The sequence below is a fragment of the Brassica napus genome, chromosome A9 (assembly GCF_020379485.1).
Source record: "Brassica napus cultivar Da-Ae chromosome A9, Da-Ae, whole genome shotgun sequence".
In the NCBI taxonomy this organism is placed as follows: Eukaryota; Viridiplantae; Streptophyta; class Magnoliopsida; order Brassicales; family Brassicaceae; genus Brassica; species Brassica napus.
The window spans coordinates 44,449,820-44,468,548 of NC_063442.1; the positions used below are offsets into that span (position 1 = coordinate 44,449,820).

Genomic DNA, 18,729 nt, shown 5'->3' on the forward strand with positions numbered 1-18,729 from the left:
GAGGTTTACCTCTCGGGAAAATGTGGATAGCCATGTCAGTGCTTAGATTCAAGTGTGCATCTCGCAGATGTGAAAGCATCCAACCTGGTAACTTGGACCGCTTATCATGACGGCTATATCTGCATGTTTAAACATAAATGGCAGGTTTTTTAATAGACCAACATGAACATGTCTGTCTCGGTTCTGTCATACAAATTTCTTCCTATTTCTAAGTAACAGACAATGTGGATCTTTCTAACACTCGAGGTTAATATATATGATGTGGACAGAGAATCACAAGAACCTTAACGATTAGAGTTGAAGGACCATATATCATTACTCCATAATAATCAGCCTTTGACTGGATTATTTAAATGGGCTAACTTTTATTTTTTATCAGCAACGGGGTAAATAAAATCAAATTAAGCCCATTTACATTTGGGCTTAAGACAATGATTACGTCATCTATATATAATTGTTATTTGAATAAAAACTATTTAACTATCATATCATCAGTCATCGCCCAATCCTCGGCGGCGATTCGATTAAAGAAACATTCCGATGGATTTGCTCAGGCAAGAGATTCTGAAGAAGAGGCAGTCTCTCTCCGAGGAAGCTGGTGGCAAGAAGTTCTACAAACGATCCGATATCGAGCAGAAGAAACTCCAGAAGCTTCGCGAGGAAGAGCGACGCGAGCACGAGCTCAAGGCCCAGCGACGATCCGCCGCCGCCGTATCTATCAGCGGTGGTAAACAATCCGGCGATTCATCTGCTCCTGGCTCTTCCACGGCGTCGGAGACAGCTGCGATCGCTGATTCCAAATCCCTAACCGACGAGAAGAACATCGAAACCCTAGATCTTCCGAGGCATGAAGTGATTCGCAGATTGAGAATCCTCAAGCAGCCGATGACTCTCTTCGGGGAAGACGATCAAGCTCGTCTCGATCGGCTCAAGTACGTGTTGAAGGAAGGCTTGTTCGACGTCGACAGCGATGTCACCGATGGACAGACGAATGATTTCTTGCGGGACATCTCCGAGCTGAAGAAGCGGCAGAAGAGTGGGATCATGATGGGAGATAGGAAGAGGAAGAAGAGTAGTAGAGATGAGGAAGGTGATAGAGGGGAAGCGAGGGATGATGATGAGATTAGTGGCGAGTCTAGTGATGTTGATGCTGATAAGGATTTGAAGCGTTTGAAGTCTAACTTCGAGGAGCTTTGTGATGAGGATAAGATTCTTGTGTTCTATAAGAAGCTGTTGATTGAGTGGAAGCAGGAGCTTGATGCTGTGGAGAACACTGAGAGGAGAACTGCTAAAGGGAAGAAGAATGTAGCCACTTTTAAGCAGTGTGCTAGGTATCTTACTCCTCTCTTCAACTTATGCAGGAAGAAGGTATAAAGCATAATCCTTTTTTTGCTTTTGCTTGCTGTTTTGGTGTAACTCGTAGACTTGTTGTGTGAATATGAACTTATATAAGGTAGCAACTTGTTATGTAGATTATCTATGTTTTAAGCATTTGGACATTGACTATTTCAGTTCTATGGTAGCGTAGTGAACTATGTTGTTTAAACTTAGTTTGGGTTCAAACACAGATGCACAACGACTGGGTTTCTTTAGCTTGAGTACTTTTGGTTTCAGATATGGTGACAAGAAAAGAGTTTTGGATAATTCTAATGCTACTTAAACATTTAAGATGTAGAATGGCTAGTTGCAATCTGTTTCTTTAGTAACCTTGAGCTTAGCATTGAGGCTTTTGTGTTATCTACCATTTAGTAACTCCAGAAGATTTTGGTGCAAAGCAAGTTTCTCACTTTCTGTCTTATATTAAGGATAATATAAACGCTTTACATTGAAGTTTTATGAGCTCTCCGGGACTTATATGTTTACAAATTGCAGGGTTTGCCATCTGATATTCGACAAGCTTTGATGGTGATGGTTAACCATTGCATAAAGCGAGACTACCTCGCTGCAATGGATCACTACATCAAACTAGCCATAGGAAACGCACCGTGGCCTATCGGGGTGACTATGGTTGGTATCCACGAACGTTCCGCGCGAGAGAAGATTCACACCAACAGTGTTGCTCACATCATGAACGACGAGACCACTCGCAAGTATCTTCAGTCGGTTAAAAGACTGATGACGTTCTGCCAAAGACGTTATCCAACTATGCCTTCTAAAGCCGTTGAGTTCAATAGCTTAGCCAACGGAAGTGATTTACAGTCTCTGCTCGCTGAAGAGAGGTACTTTGGTGGTGATCGTGGACAAGTCTCGGAAGAGAGACTACGCCTCATGGCTCCCCAGAACGACAATTAATGTTTACATCTTTACTGTGTTGTAATGTCTTAACCTTTTCTAAGATTGTAATGAAAGATTAACTAATGTATCTTATAAAGTATCTTCTTTAGTAGTTGACAATGATGAAAGTCACAAAAAAACATAATGATAAGCTTCAAAACAAGATTCAGCCTAAAGCAAGTTCAGCAGATTGCAACTACTAGTTGATGGTTTTCTTATCGTTTCTTGATCTTTTCCTGAACTCTCTCTTCTCTTCAGAGTATTGCTTCTTCATCAAAAGGCTGGACATTGCTGTTCTCACAGCTTCTGATGCAGCAATCATTACACTCTCTTCTATTGAAGCTTTACCTTGCAGTTTCTCCAACAGTTTTGCCCCTCCGGGAATTTGCTCATCTTCAAGGATTGAAGATTTTTCAGACTCAATACAGGAGATGACACGAACTCTTGAATAACCAGGCTGGTTAGACCCACTTGAGGCTCCTGATACCATCCATAGTGTAGATGTGCTTACAGAAATACTTGTGGGGATGAAACTTTCTCCAGGGATTTGTATCACCTGAAAGATAAATCACCCGGTTAAATTATGGTTATGATGATGTTACATGAACTGCTTATAAGTGTCATACCTTTGTGATGGAGAGAGTATGAGCTGACAAGTCACAGCTAAGCAATAATATTCCTTGAAAACTGCATTCAGCATTGGTAAAAATAATCAAACATTTGATATCTTAAAGAAACATAAAAAGCGGTCAAACAAAACTAGACTTGCCTTTGAATAGCCACTGCTGCAAGAGAAGAATCAGGGATAGCGCATAGATCAGTAACTGTGACTTGCGTTTGCTCGGTTTCATTAGATTCCAAATGTCCAGCCTTCAATAAGCAAACAGCAATAAAAGAAGAACAAATGAATTACTTCTCCAACTGAAATAACATAACCAAATGGTCCCATGTGACAAACTGACAAAACAAATTAAGTGTGAAACTTTTACCACTGTGCTAACTTCACATGTGTCCAGAAGAGATCCAGATGTTATATCCCACAATCGCACCTAAAAAATCGGTATTAAGGAATGTAAAGCATCAGTCACTGGTCTTAAAATACATGAACAAAGATGTAAAGATGACTTACAGTTGAATCTCCACTTCCAGACATTAGGTAGCTTTGAGTAAGCTCTGGACTGGAGACAAAAGCTATGCAGGTGACGAACCTAACCAGGGTTTTAAAACAAAACGTTAAACCAACTGTTAAGTAATAAATCCTCGAGATGAGATGACATGTTTGCCTTAAACTCTCACTCACTCTGTATGTCCAAGACAAAAGCTCTGTATTTCATGAGCCCCTTGTAGAGGCTCCTCAGGAAAAACAGTCACCTGTGATGGTAAACATACTCACTACTATAAGACCAATCCAAACAAAACGGCACAACATTTGATTACACTAGCTTACCCTTATCTTAAAGTCCCGATCAGCACTAAGTATATATCGACCATCAGGGGAAAACTCCTATAAACAAGAACAGATCAGGTTGAGAGACAAACACAGCTTCTGTAAAAGAATAAAACTAGATCTTACTTACCAAGCTAGTAATAATACTACAATAATGCGAAAGCAGCGACACACCCTTGATCCCACCCAGCTCGACCACCCATACAACACCAAACTTATCCGCATAGCATACATACGAATCATCGTGGCTTATAGCAACCGCAGTAACTCTTTTCTCAGAACATCTGCCATTGTTATTATTACACAAGATTACGAAAACATTCTTAGGAATCAATACTCTAGAAAAAAAAAAATGATTACTAATGTAACTTACATGGTGTTGAGACAGCGCCAAGACTCAGCAGACCAAATCTTAACGAGCTTGTCATCGCCCGTAGACACAAAAAGCTTTCCACTTGCGCTATAGCGAATAGCTCTAACGGAATCTTTATGGAAGGATTCGTTAGATTCGTCCACTAAAGTAACTGGACTATTGTCTCTGTGGATAATAACATTCAATTGGTAAAACTAAATGTTTTGAATTTGAGATAGGATTGATTTTGAAAGGAAGGCAATGAGATTACATGAGATTGAACACACGAAGATCCGAACCGACGGTGACAGCGATAGATTTTTGAGATGGATGAACTGATATCAATGCAGGAGCAACATCGATAAGTTTGTTCTGTTCTTCGATTTGAGGTTCTTCCATTGTTACACAGACGGACGGTCGGAAGGACAGTAGATTTAGGGTTTAAGATGGATTTTATTACTTGATCTGTTTAAGGTCTAATCGTTTTGTCGTTAGAGTTGTTGTTAAACTGTGTTTGTTGGTAAGAATTATATTAACTTTTATTAAAGGATAATTTGTTTGTCGGCCCATGTTGTGATAAGGTTCAGCTAATGGGCCACGCGTATCGGCCCATAATAATGCACGCCACCTGTTCGATGAAATGTCTGTGAGAATATGTACGAGACAGTTTCCTTGAGTTCTACATATCAGCTGAGAAGTACGACTCGAAGGATACAATGGTAAAACTCCAAAACTTCAGAGCTGAGGCTCAGGTCAAAAAGAGTGAACCTGGTTTAACTTTCAAGAAATGGCTCGGTCTATCTTGATTATTGTTTATTGTAATTACCATTTGTAGTTTAATCTTAGCCTGAAGAGGAAGCAGCATAAACATTTGATAAAAGCTTGGAGTTTATTAATCTTTTGTAAGATTTCAGTTTATATATACACATCCAAATTGCTTATTAGTTCAGGTTTCGTGTAAACTAGCGGATGGGTTCGATCAATAGCGTGTAACCGTGTTTATTTACCCTGCAAAGATTTGTGAAACGGGTGGAGTTAATTAAAAAGTCTGAAAGGAGAAAAAAGGTTTAACACTAAATTATACTAACCTTTGATCCTGAATAGAGCACTTCCATCTGAAACCTGTTGGCCTGCTTTAACTTTGAGGTCCTGTATGCTTCCAGAAGACGGTGCTTTCACAACATGCTATTAAAGGAAATTATACTATAATTAGTTTACAGTCTGTTATATGAAATAGCATATGCGTTAAGAAGAGATTTGTATACTAACCTCCATCTTCATTGCCTCCATGACTAATACTGGTTGACCTTGATCTACTTTGGCTTCGTTTTCGACCAGGACCTTCACTACCAAACCAGCCATGGGGGCCACAACGGTTCCTGGAGGGTGTGATGATGTTTCTGAGCTCGTTCTGTGTTGGACACCTTCTTCATCTCCAGAGAATTCAATCCCAACCTTCTGCTTGAACTGGTGGTGTTCTGAACCGCGCCATATATGGATGTGTTTATAACCATCCTGGTACCAAAAACAAACTTCATAAGCAGCAGTTTCACGAGAGTTTGAACATGATGCTGATGGTTATACCTTCAAGTACGCGGCTATAGTAACGTTCATGCTCAACCCGGCCGCTTCAACTCTAAAATCGCAGTTTCCTCCTGCTCGAGTTACTCTGACTTCTAAACTTGGAGAATCACTGCCTTCCTGTATGAGATAGCTTCCATCTGGTTGATTTATTACGCCGAGTGATACAAGGTTCGAGCCAGTTCCCTCGCATTCGTTGTCCCACTCAAGCTCAATCGTTTGCTTGGCTTCATGATGGACTCTAAAAGGAGGATGAGAATGCCATATTGATGGAAGCTTCCCTGTATGAGTTTACACAAAAATAAATTAAATCATGTAACTTGTAAAGAAGAGACTTAAGACTCATGTGAACTGACCATGGTTACTTTCATTCCAAGAAGAATGCTCGATTGCGGATACACAAGCAGCTACCAAAGCTGCACTATGCTTAGCTGCCTTGTATGCCATTTCCGCTGCAGCTGGATTGCTTTCATCAGCGAATAGATCGGTTCTATGGTGCTCTATAAAATGAGTTTCTACGTTGCCCACTGCAAACTCTTTGTGACTAGCAAGTTTTTGAAGGAAATTTATGTTTGTAGGTACACCTGCTACCTGTCAACAAAAGATATCTCATGTAATTACTGAGAAGGCATGTGAGAGAATCTGGAAGAAGTTTCTTTAAAAAAAAAATCATAAATGAAACTATTCAGGACTTGACAAAATGTTGTTAATTGGAGTCTACGGGATGTACCTGAAAGTTAGACAAGCAGTCCTTAAGTTTCACTAAAGCTTCGCCGCGATTGCCTCCAGATACAACAAGCTTTGCAATCATAGGATCATAGTGCATGCTAACAGTGTCTCCTTGCTCAACTCCAGTTTCCACCCGAACTGCTAGAGAAAAAAAGGTTCAACATGAAAGAGGTTCTCAACAAGACAAGAACAGGGTCTGATGTCTGACAGATAAGAATTTTCTTTTCAAACGATGGAAGAATAAACAGCTTTATATATATAACCAACGGCACCTGATGATGAGACTGCAACAGGGCGATAATGATTGAGGACTCCAGTTGCAGGAAGAAATCCCTTTGGAACATTTTCAGCATATATCCTCGCCTCAAAGGCATGACCTGCCAAGAGATACATATACTGGTCAAAATGATGAATCAACACCTGAAAATTAATAAATTCAATAAGAAAAATATTTTCCATTTACGGCAAGGAGGAAGAGAGATACCTAACAATGGCACCTCGGCTTGGCTAATGGGGAGAGGTTCCCCATTGGCAACACGAATCTGCCATTCCACAAGATCTTGACCAACAATCATCTCAGTTACAGGATGCTCAACCTAAGAAGGATTATCAATGTTCTTTTAGATAATCAAATGTTTAATGAGGTAACTAACTTTGGTTATACAGATAAATGAAAGAATCACCTGGAGACGGGTGTTCATCTCCATAAAATAAAATTGATCAGACTCAGTGTCAACTATGAACTCCACCGTCCCAGCATTGTAATATCCAACTGCCTTTAAATATCAGAAGGTAACAGAATATAAGTGCTTCTTGTGGAAGTTGAAGTGAGAGATATAGCCTAGCAAGAAGAGGTGTCAAATGACTACACATCAATGGAACTCACATTAACAAATGTAAACTTTTAAGTCATGATCAAATATTAGTAACGCAAGGGACGTGTACTATAAGTAAATGCAATAAAAAAGAAGATTATAATCAAACAATTTCGACTAAGATTTCTCACTAAAAATTCACTACACCTATAAAAGATGAAAAAGCAGGATTAAAAGTTATACCCGTGCAGCAGAGACAGCAGCTTGGCCTAAGCTAGCCCGGAACTTTTCAGATATATTAGGCTGCACAAGTAGAGTTTCAATCAAACTCATATCCATTCCATTCATGCTAGAAAAGATATAAACCAATAACAGAAAGAACACACAGTCAATATTACCGCAGGAGCTTCTTCAATAATCTTTTGGTGTCTTCTTTGTACACTGCAATCCCTTTCGTAAAGATGAAGAACATTCCCATGTTTGTCACCAAATACCTGAAAACAGTGTAAACACAGAAGGAAAATTAATTAAATTGATAGAAAAAGTGAAGATCAGAAACGGTTTCTCTATGAATATGTCATAACTTAATCCATATAGCTCAAAGCCTCAAACAGAAGTACATATAGAAAACCAAACTAAGACATATGTTTTCCTTCTATTCAGAATAATTGGGTCTAAACCAGTACCTGGACTTCTATATGCCTCGGTCGAGTGATGTATTTCTCGAGAAGAATTGTGTTAACGCCAAAAGAAGCAGCAGCCTCACGTTGAGCCCCCAAAAACGAGTCAGCAAAATCCTTCTCACTTTGCACTATCCTCATTCCCTAAAAAACAAAAGCTTACTTTGCCTCAGAACCAATAAATGTTAATAGAGTAGTTAACTTATTTGATCAATGATCATAACATCATACCTTTCCCCCACCTCCATGTGTTGGTTTGATTATAATAGGGTATCCAATCTTTCCCGCTTCTGACTTCATATGATCAATATCTTGCTCATGGCCATGATACCCAGGCACGAGAGGAACTCCAGCAGCCCCCATTATTCTCTTGGATGCACTGAATACATACAGGTGAAGAAGAAGTTCTTCAAGCGATGATCATAAAAGACAGCTCGTGCAAAAAAAGAAGTATGAAGGTAACCTTTTATCACCCATGTCTCTAATTGCAGATGCTGGAGGTCCAATGAATGTTAGTCCCGAATCTTCACAGAGCTGAGCAAAGTCCGAACTTTCCGACAAGAACCCGTAGCCAGGGTGTATTGCCTAATTATAATTCAAAAAAAAAAACATCAGGTAACAACAGTCTTATGAACACAACAGATGATGAATCTTAAGCCAATCATAGCAACTAATCAAAGTTCAAGTTCCATAAAGTTCGCTCCTTTATTCCACGGAAGTCTCTAAAACTAATCAATAAACTAAAATGAAGACTCACACCTGTGCGCCGGTTCGAGCCGCTGCCTCCATGATAGCGGCGGCGCTGAGGTAACTGAGCCGAGCCGGAGGAGGGCCGATTCGTACGGCCTCGTCGGCAGATTTCACGTGGAGAGAGTCTCTGTCAGCGTCGCTGTAAACAGCGACGGTCTGAATCCCTAGACGCTTCGCAGTTCTCATGATCCGGCAAGCGATCTCGCCTCTGTTCGCCACTAGAACCTTCTCGATACACTGCTCATTAGGCTTGACCGAAGATCTTCCAGAAGATGAAGAGCCGGAGATGTATCTGACGAGGATCGAGTAACTTTTCCGGCGAACGTCACGGCGAAGTGCCCATATCGTCATCGACATTTGATCTCGATTTCGAATTTTCCGAGTGAAGACAAGTGTGACTCAGCAACTGTAGATAAAAGGAAGAAGGCGAGGTTACTGTAGTCATTTCCTTAGATTAATCAGCAATAAATAATGACGTGGCATGCTTTGTCGTGGGATTGGTCCTCGAGTGGATATGCGTCTGATGTTGCGCTTGCGTTGCGTCTCTACCCTCTCGCTTGACCCAACTTTATCCGTATGGGCCTCCATATTTCATGATGGGCCGATCATTACGATGCATTCTACGAGGCTTAATTATAAATTTTGGAATATTGTCATTTTTACAATGATGTTATTAGGGATTGTATGAATTTCCACTTGGTCTGACTAGTTAGGGATTAGTTTAGAGTTCAATATAGTATCAACGTTGAATATCATATCAGGCACATGGACTATGGAGGGATAATTATTAAGTATTTTGGAAATGATAATACAAACTACAAAGATAATAGGTTTAGGAGCATGAAACCGTTGTGGAAATATTAAAATGTAAGATAAAGAATTATTAAAATGGTTGGTATGGATGGCTGTTGAGTGTTGATTTTTCTATTCATTTTTTTTTGTTTCTTTAGCATCGTATACGTCCTTCTCGTTTAAAACCGACAAAAATAAAATGAAGAACAAATACACCTTTCAATTAATTCAATATTACATACATAGAATATGTTAGAAAAACGGTTGATACGAAGTCACGTTTGCAGTTTGGTTTACAAAAGAAAGTGATCTTAACTATCTCGAAACGCCATGTAAATATGTATACAACCTTTTATGATGCTTAGACGTCAAATTATTTCAAATAGATGAATCATTCTTTTCTGTCTTGATTCCTGAATACAGACGGAATAAACAACCACTCTTCGTTGGTTTGGTTGGTAACAAAAAGATATGGTATAAGTTGCGTCAAAGAAGTAATCCATCTTTAACACATAAGTATTCTCAGTCACAATTGTGATTATAATCTAAATGTAACGTCAGCATATACTTCTTACCGTTATTTACAAACCCACCAACCCCAACATTTTTTGAGAAATTGAACGCCAACTTTAATTGGTCACATGAAATGATTGGAAAAGTTTGACACGCAAGATCCTCCCTCCGATAGAATAGGTCGAAAGGAACTAATAACCAACGTGGAGAAATGACAAAGGGTGACACGGAAGTGGACCGAAAGCACACCGTCCAAGACTTCATGTCTTTGTAGCTTGTCATTTCTCAGCGTCCCTATGCTTTATCAACATTATTGCTTATTCATTTTAGCTATAAAAATGGTATAACAAGAAAAAAAGAAGAGATGGCAATGCTATTTTTAAATCTACTTTTCACAACATATACCAACTTTCTTCTACCTCACTACATTAGTTTTTAAATATAAATTAATTCATGATTTTAAACCATACTATATTTGAATTCTAACAACTATTAAAAACTTCTAACTGTTATTATTCAAGTCTATAGTACTTAAAACAAGGAGTTGCATTATAAAGAAAAAAATTAGATATAGAGAAGTATCAAGTGTTAAAATGTGTTTTTCATGGGAAATGGAAAGTATAAGATTAAATATATTATTTTTTTGGTACATTTAATAATGGATGGATTAAATAATTAGTTTCTGGACATAAAAGGCCCATAAAGGTTTTCTTAAGTTAAGCCAACCAGTTGGCAGCGAAGATGATCACAAGGCCGCAAAGTCACGCCACTTCGAATTAATAAAAGAAAAACATTTTTGGAAACAGTAGAGAGGAGGGTGGTAGCGTCATTTCGAAGCTTCTCCGTAAGTCCACCGTACCTAACCAATTCTTGATAACGTCAAAAGTAGAAACAGAGCGGAAACGCCTGTAGAGAGAGAGAGAATAGAAGGAGAGATATTCAGCGGAAAGAAGTTGAGCTAAGACACGCGGAGAAAACTCAGGAGAAGCGAATAACTTTTTTTAAAACACTATTCTCTCCGGTAATTATCGCGATCTTTGTTTTCAGACCAACTGTTGTAGTTAGTTTCTGTTTGGTCTAATTAGCACTGTACCACGGTCATGTGATCGTCTAATTTGTCGTTTATTAGAGCAGAAGAATCGTCGTTTTTTTTAATCTGATGATCAGGTTTGTTATGTTTCTGACCAGGTTACTACTCTCGATTGCTTCGGACAGTGATTTTTTTTTGTCTCGATATTGGCCTTTCGTTGACTTGGTAATAATATTCGTTTATATTTTCTCTCTCCTTTTTATTTTTGTCTATATATGATTTGATTCATTCTTATGGAAGCTTAACCTGTGCTTCTTCTTTCGCTTTGTTTAGCATTCTGGGCTTGTGAAAAATGGCGGCTGTTGCGAATTTTAATACTAAACGTTATTCTTGGTGGTGGGATAGTCACAATCCCAAAAACTCTAAATGGCTTCAGGATAATCTCACAGGTATGTCACTAACTGAAGCTACTAACTTCAATCTTAATTTTAATTGTTCTAAAAATGTGATTTTTTTTTAGTGAGATGTTGAGGCCTGATCATTTTTTTTTTGTTATTTACTAACATGTTTTTATTTGTTGACAGATATGGATAGTAAAGTGAAGCAAATGATAAAGGTTATTGAGGAAGATGCAGACTCCTTTGCTAGGCGAGCAGAGATGTATTACAAGAAGCGGCCTGAGCTTATGAAACTGGTGGAAGAGTTTTATCGCGCGTATCGTGCTTTAGCTGAAAGATACGATCACGCCACAGGTGCTCTTCGTCATGCTCAGCAGACTATGGCAGAAGCGTTCCCCAACCAAGACCACACCATGATGTTCGGTGAGGAGTCACTCGCTGGTTCTTCCGCAGAGGAGTTTGATCCGCAAACGCCTGAGAGTTACCCTCCTATCCGAGCTCCGGTTTACCCCAGTGAGTTACAAAAAGATGCTTCCTCTCATTTGAGTACAGTGAAGCGAAACATAGCCTTCATGGAGGATCCTCAGGCCGTGTATAACGGGAAAGGTTTGAAAATTGGAAAGGCAAGAAGCGCGAAGGTTGTGTCAGAGTCTGAACGAGCTAGCAAGGCTGAAGCTGAAGTTGTGGCGCTAAAAGAGGCTCTTGCGAAAGTGCAGGCTGAGAAGGAAGCTAACTTAGCTCAGTTTGATCAGAGTTTGGAGAGACTGGCTAATCTTGAGTCTGAGGTATCTCGTGCGCAAGAGGACTCGAGGGGTTTTAATGAACGAGCTACAAGAGCTGAATCCGAGGTCGAAACACTTAGAGAAACGCTTAGAAAGCTAGAGGTTGAAAAGGGAGACAGTTTTCTTCAGTATCAGCAATGTTTAAGAAACATAGCTGATTTGGAAGAACGTATCTCTCTAGCCGAGAAGGAGGCTGGAGAAGCTGAAGCCGAGATTCTATCCTTGAAGCAAAGGCTTGCTAGATCAGAAACTGAGAAGGAAGCTGCTCTTGTCCAGTACCGGCAATGCTTGGAAGCGATATCTAACTTGGAAGAGAGGTTGCGCAAGGCTGAGGAAGATGCAAGGCTAATCAACCAACGGGCAGAAGATGCTGATGGTGAAGTTGAAAGCTTAAAGGAAAAGGTCTCTAAATTAACTGAAGAGAACGAAGCTTATGAGCTCCAGTACCAGCAGTGCCTTGAGACAATTGCGGATCTAAAGCTCAAGCTGTTTCATGCTCAAGAAGAAACCCAAAGGCTTAGTGCTAAGCTAAAAGCTGCGGAGGAGAAATGTGTAGTGCTTGAGAGATCAAACCAAGATCTTCACTCTGAGGTTGATGGTCTACTGGAGAAGCTGGGGGATCAAAGTCATGAACTCACGGAGAAACAAGAAGAGATGGGGAAGTTGTGGACTACTGTGCAAGAAGAACACTTGCGTTTCGTGGAGGCTGAGACCGCCTTTCAAACGCTCCAGCAGTTGCACTCTCAGTCTCAGGAGGAGCTAAGCGCTTTGGCGTTGGAACTGCAAAAGAGGTCTCAGATTCTTAAAGATATGGAGGCTCGTAACAATGGGTTACAGGAGGAAGTTCAGGAAGCGAAAGAGGAGAACAAATGCCTCAGTGAGCTCAACCTCTCCTCGGCTGCGTCCATTAAAATTCTGCAGGAGGAGGTTTCGAGATTACGGGGGGAAATAAAGGAGCTTGAAGGTGAAGTTGAGCTGAGAGTGGACCAGAGAAATGCTTTGCAGCAAGAGATATACTGTCTTAAAGAGGAACTAAGCCAGATAGGGAAGAAACACCAGTCCTTACAGGAGGAGAACTCAAAGCTAAAGGAAGTAAAGGAAAAGGAAAGTATTGAGAAGACGGCCTTGCTTGAGAAGTTAGAACTGATGGTTCAGAAAAATCTTGTTCTTGAGAACTCCATATCAGATTTGAGTTGTGAGCTGGAAACAATCAGAGGGAAGCTGAAGACATTAGAGGAAGCTTTTGCAGAAGAGAAAGACATGTTGGTTTCCCGTTTGGAGAGTGCTACAGAGAACAGCAAGAAACTCTCTGAGGAGAACAGGCTACTGGAGAATTCTCTGTCTGATGCCAATGCAGAGCTTGAAGAGCTTAAGTCAAATTTGAAAAGGCTAGAAGACTCATGCCACTTGCTGAGTGATGACAAGTCAAGTTTAGTTAGTGAAAGAGAAAGCTTACTCTCTCAAATGGAGATAATGAGGAAAGACATTGAAGAGCTGGAGAAAGAACAGGCAGAGTTAAAAGTGAAAGTTTTGGAACTAGCAACCGAGAGGGAATGTTCTCTTCAAAAAATTGAAGAGTTGGGAGTGTGTCTAGATGCCAAAGACCGTGACTATGCTAGTTTCGTGAAACTGTCTGAGAGTCAGATGAATGGCATGAAATCAAAGATCCATCATCTTAAAGACGAGAATCAACGCAAGGAGAGAGAGTATCATGATGCTCACGTTGAGATTATTGTTCTGCAGAAGTGTTTGCAGGAGTGGCCTGAGAAGAGTTCCTCCCTCGTTGCCGAGAATCAGAAGATCAAAGAGGCTTGTCAACTGTTGGAAAAGCTAGTCTCTGAACTAGAACAAGAAAACATTGGGAAACAAGTGCAGATTGAGTCCTCGATTAACTGCATTAAAATACTGAGAGCGTGGATCTTCCAGGTACTGATGAAGCTTGAAGTTATCCCGTGTATAGATTCCTGTGATGAGAACTCGCAAGACCAGAAAAATATGCACGACATATTGGATAGACTTGATGCGATGCAAACTATGCTTCATGAAAACCAGCAGTCCGCTATTGAGAACATCGTCCTTGTTGAGTTTCTCCGGCAACTGAAGCTAGAAGCTGTTGGCATTTCAGCAGGGAAGAAACTCCTTGAGAAAGAACTTGAATCTTATCGTCACCAGCTCTCCCTTTCGCAGGACATGAATGGAGAATTGACCACAAAAGTTAACCAAGGAGTAGACAGAGAAGAAGCCTTGAAGGTGGAAACTGAGGATTTGCGCAGGCAAGTAAATGACTTGTCAAAGTCGACAATGCAGTTGGAGGAGGAGAAACGTGAACTGGAAGATGACATCTCTTTGCTTCTCTCCGAGAGTATATACCAAAGCAGTCTCATTCTTCTTTTGGAGGATGTTGTTTTGGAGAAACTTTCAGTGGCGGTGAAGCTAAACGAGGATATGGAAATGCTCAGTTTTGTTAAGAGTAAGCTCGAGGAAGGGGTAAGCGAGGTTGGTGATAAGTTGAAATCTACGGAAACTGAGAACTTGCAGCTTAAAGGTTTGCTAGAGAAAACAGACGCTGAAGTCGCTAATGTGAGGGATCAATTGGTTCAGAAGGAGAAAGAACTTCTAGAAACTATGCTGCTGATCTCCACCGTGCAAAACGAAAAGTCTGAATTATCTAAGGCAGTGGAGGGTTTGGAATGTAAGTACAAGGAAGCTAAAGCAACAGAAGAAGATAAAGATATCCTATGGGAGTCTCGGGCTTCAACGTTGTTTGGAGATTTGCAGATGTCAGTTGTTCGTGAAACATTGCTTGAAGGGTTGGTCCGTGAGCTAGAGGAAGCCTACAAGAGCCTTGGAGAAAGAAGCACATTAAAAGACGTGGAGGTTGAGCAGCTTAAAGGAAGAGTGAACAACTTAGAGGAGGCGAACAAAGGACAAAGGGATCTCATGAGTAAATACTCCCAAGCTATTATATTGTTGAAGGAAAGCTTAGAATCTCTGGAGTCACATATTGACATGCCTCACGAGTTCGAGAATGGACCAGCCAAGGTAAGCTGTCATAGCAAACACTGCGTCTAATAATCAAAGCCATTGAACTGATGTTGCATATGTTCTTTTGTTAGTTTTGAAATTTTCTTGTGGGTCAAGTAACTAATCTTTTGTGTGTATTTTGGTAACAGGACACTGCTTCAATGGTGGATAACAACGAGGGATTCTTAGAGCTTCAAGAAATGTGTTTGAGAATCAATGCTATTGAAGAGGCGGTAACCGAAAAGCTTGCAGTGCAAGAACTAAAAACAGCAAGCAGAAGTGGAAGTCTGCGGAGACAGAACAATGAAATATACTCTGAGGAAAGCGAAATGATCACGAAAGATATCGTACTCGACCAGGTCTCTGATTGCTCATCATATGGGATTAGTAAGAGAGACATTGTGAAGACAGAAGATGATCACAGTCTTGAGGTAAAGCCACAAAACCATCAGAAAGGCAAATCCATGTCTGAGGAGTCACTGGTCGTGGACAAACTAGAGGTCTCAGACAGATTCACGGATCCAAACAGAGAAGTAAACAAGAGGAAAGTTCTCGAGAGGCTTGATTCGGATTTACAGAAGCTCTCAAATCTTCATATAGCCGTTGAAGATTTAAAAAGCAAAGTGGAGAGAGAGGAGAAAGGAAAGGAAGAGTACGAAACAGTTAAGGGACAGATCAGTGAAGCAGAGGAAGCGTTGGAGAAACTTCTAAGCATCAACAAGAAGCTGGTGACAAAAGTGGTGAGCGGTTTTGAGGTATCAGATGGAAGCAAGTCATCGATGGATCTTGATGTGGATGAGAATAGCAGAAGGAGGAGAATATCAGAACAAGCGAGGAGAGGATCAGAGAAGATTGGGAGGTTGCAGTTGGAGATACAGAGGTTACAGTTTTTGTTACTGAAGCTGGAAGGAGAAAGAGAGGATAGAGTGAAAGCGAAGGTGGCTGATAGCAAAACGAGGACTCTTCTTAAGGACTATATATATGGTGGAGTGAGAGGTGAGCGAAGGAAGAGGATAAAAAAGCGTTTTGCGTTTTGTGGGTGTGTGCAACAACCACCTCCATCTCCTTGATCGTTTTGTTAAAAAGCATAAGAATAATATTCATGTGAATGAAAGTGAGTTTAAGTTTAATATATGAATGACAAACACCTTTGTTAATATATGTTTTCGCGTTTGGAAGATTTTAAAAGAAATTTGTATATTGCAGGTGGCTGCAATTTCATTTTGTAGTTTTTTTGGTAAGTTCTTTTTTTGTCACTGAGTTTTTGGTCAAGTTCATTTTGTAGAAGGAAGAGTCAAAGGTTATCCGTTGTGGATAACACAAGTTAGCGTTCGATTAAACTTTTTAGAATTTATAGTTTAATAATGATATAATAAATAATAAACATTAACAATAAAAATACATAACTAATACAAAATTAACAAAAAAACATACAAACATAACACAATGTAGACTATGTTTTGATTGATTATTTGTGGAAAATATATTAATAATACTGTCTTAAATAAAATTCTAATATTTTATTATATGTGTGGTTATATAATTTGGTTATTGCAATAGCGATTTATAATAAAAATAAATTTTAGTTTAAAAATTAAAACGTAATGAGTGAACTTAATTTTAAATTGATAAGTTGATTATTTGCAGCTTTAAAGTAATTTTTGGTTTTTGTTTTTCTAAAATATATTTTATTCAATTTTTATTTTAACAAAATACACTTTTTATTTTATAGAGAAACTAGTTTTTTCTAGGTAAAAAGGTTGATTTTTTTTTTCCAGATTTTGAGTTGTTTTTAGTTTTGTTTTTCTAAAAACATTGTTCATCCAATCAAAGCTTTTTGAGACTTTATAAATTAGTTTTTTTTTAAGAAAGAACAACTGTCCATTTTAAAACAAAAGCCAAAATCTAATTTTTTAGTTTTATTGCTTGAAAATAATTTTACAATTTTTATAGTACTTAATACCCGATTAAAAACAAAAGTATGGCTTTAAGACAACACATTCATCCAAAAGCAACATGAAATCGAGTACTAGTTAAAGAAACCATAAATTGAGGTGTTTAAGAAGATTTGTGCTGCTTAAGACAATCGATTATCTTCAAATCCAAAAACACAAAAAAGAAACCACCAACCGCCACAAAAATGAAAATAGTCTTTAACTGATTAAGAGAATCAAACAGAAAATATGTAGCAAGAAAACTAGACCCTACACTCAACGCTTCAAATAAGTACCCGAGCTTCCCGTTGACGAAGGCTTTGGCACATGTGTTTAACGCCACATAAATGATAAAAAACTGAAGAAAATAGAGTGGGGAAGCTTCTCTTACATTGGTGTCAAAATCAGTAGATTTACATTTATTGACCAAGTTTTACCTTTTATTTATGCAAATATATAATTTCCACCAAATTAATATATTTTATTTGATGACTATTTACCACCATTTATTTTTCTGATTGTTTAATATAGGTGACATCAACGTTTTATTTTAAAATACCTAAAACCACAATTTGCTCACAATTTGATTACAATTTGCTCACAAAATGGTCTTACGTTTCATTTATTTATAAAATAATATAATATATCTGAATACACATTATATAAAGAAAATTAATCGAGCAATCAAACTCGACTTTTAAAATTTATATTGAAAATTTCCAAACTGGATAATTTCCTATTCAAATTATTTTTCTTCACGACCAAACAACGATAATGGAATTGTTATGAAATTAACATCTAGTATTATAATTTTGCAAACACCCACACCTTTTTCTTATAGATGGAATAAACAAGTTTTGGGCATGTCTTTTTTTTTGTAGTATTAGGTTAGGAGTTAGGAATAGTTGCACCAAAAATAAATAAGAATGATCTAATAAGAATCAGTTTAAGAATCCATGAATAGTTGTATACTTTGTGTGTTTTAGTAAAATATAAAGCATTTATTTGATTGAAATTAGACATGAAGCTGATTTGATGATTGGTTGGGGCAAGGGAAGCTGATCGACATCACAGGTCCTACAGGCACTACTTATTTGGGCATTAGGAGACACGCTAAGGTTAGCGATGCTGTTACATTGGAAGGGTGGAGCATACGAGGAAGTAGAAGCCGTAGGTTCCACGAGCTGAGAAATAGTATCTTACAAAGAGAACCTCCGCAACCAGAGAACGGCAAGGACATAGTATTGTGGAAGCATGTGAGTGATGATTATAGAGATCATTACTCTGCGGCTAGTACGTGGGAGCAAGTGAGGTCTAGGAGGCCTAGAGTCGAGTGGAGTCGAGTAATCTGGTTCACACAAGGGGTCCCACGATTCTCATTCATAACTTGGCTAGCAGTGAAGAATAGACTATCAACTGGTGATCGTATGAGACAATGGGGAATGGTACAGAGTTGTGAGCTTTGTGGAGAGAGAGATGAAACGCGTGATCATTTGTTCTTCGCATGTCCTTATTCCTACACAGTGTGGGAGAGTCTGGCTAGGAGACTTATTGGCATCAGCATCAATCCGGATTGGCAATGGACACTGCATCGCATACAAAGAATGAGTCAAGGGAAAGCTGATACT

The 18,729-nt window shown here is 39.1% G+C and overlaps 4 protein-coding genes across 7 annotated transcripts; 2 read left to right on the top strand and 2 right to left on the bottom strand.

Annotated features, from left to right (window-relative positions):
• Window positions 1-470: 470 nt before the first annotated feature.
• On the top strand, window positions 471-2,394 carry LOC106405767 (pre-mRNA-splicing factor 18). Its single transcript, XM_013846307.3, has 2 exons — window positions 471-1,368; window positions 1,873-2,394. Exons 1-2 carry the CDS (start codon window positions 541-543, stop codon window positions 2,290-2,292), a joined length of 1,248 nt encoding a protein of 415 aa, XP_013701761.2. The 5' UTR covers window positions 471-540; the 3' UTR covers window positions 2,293-2,394.
• On the bottom strand, window positions 2,344-4,585 carry LOC106369279 (tRNA (guanine-N(7)-)-methyltransferase non-catalytic subunit wdr4-like). The gene is made up of 10 exons (XM_013809410.2): window positions 4,345-4,585; window positions 4,095-4,259; window positions 3,852-4,005; window positions 3,722-3,778; window positions 3,575-3,645; window positions 3,404-3,482; window positions 3,264-3,323; window positions 3,044-3,144; window positions 2,901-2,961; window positions 2,344-2,830 (listed from the first exon to the last, which is right to left on the bottom strand). The coding sequence occupies exons 1-10, from the start codon at window positions 4,470-4,472 to the stop codon at window positions 2,474-2,476; spliced, it is 1,233 nt and encodes a 410-aa protein (XP_013664864.1). The 5' UTR covers window positions 4,473-4,585; the 3' UTR covers window positions 2,344-2,473.
• A 358-nt stretch (window positions 4,586-4,943) lies between these two features.
• On the bottom strand, window positions 4,944-9,026 carry LOC106405765 (methylcrotonoyl-CoA carboxylase subunit alpha, mitochondrial). Of its 4 annotated transcripts, none has more exons than XM_013846303.3 (15): window positions 8,638-9,025; window positions 8,342-8,463; window positions 8,110-8,257; window positions 7,885-8,022; window positions 7,597-7,692; window positions 7,442-7,501; window positions 7,067-7,159; window positions 6,868-6,979; window positions 6,656-6,760; window positions 6,385-6,521; window positions 6,011-6,245; window positions 5,658-5,935; window positions 5,343-5,588; window positions 5,162-5,258; window positions 4,944-5,081 (listed from the first exon to the last, which is right to left on the bottom strand). In XM_013846303.3, exons 1-15 carry the CDS (start codon window positions 8,983-8,985, stop codon window positions 5,077-5,079), a joined length of 2,220 nt encoding a protein of 739 aa, XP_013701757.2. In that variant the 5' UTR covers window positions 8,986-9,025; the 3' UTR covers window positions 4,944-5,076. The 4 variants fall into 4 exon arrangements, with proteins under 4 accessions (XP_013701757.2, XP_048597950.1, XP_048597949.1 ...); XM_048741993.1 differs by having other exon boundaries at window positions 6,385-6,524; XM_048741992.1 differs by lacking the exon at window positions 4,944-5,081 and having other exon boundaries at window positions 5,157-5,258; window positions 6,385-6,524; window positions 8,638-9,026.
• A 1,613-nt stretch (window positions 9,027-10,639) lies between these two features.
• Window positions 10,640-16,423, top strand: LOC106369282 (protein NETWORKED 1D). The gene is made up of 5 exons (XM_013809414.3): window positions 10,640-10,954; window positions 11,122-11,188; window positions 11,297-11,412; window positions 11,548-15,185; window positions 15,317-16,423. Exons 3-5 carry the CDS (start codon window positions 11,316-11,318, stop codon window positions 16,235-16,237), a joined length of 4,656 nt encoding a protein of 1,551 aa, XP_013664868.1. The 5' UTR covers window positions 10,640-10,954; window positions 11,122-11,188; window positions 11,297-11,315; the 3' UTR covers window positions 16,238-16,423.
• The last annotated feature ends 2,306 nt before the right edge of the window (window positions 16,424-18,729 follow it).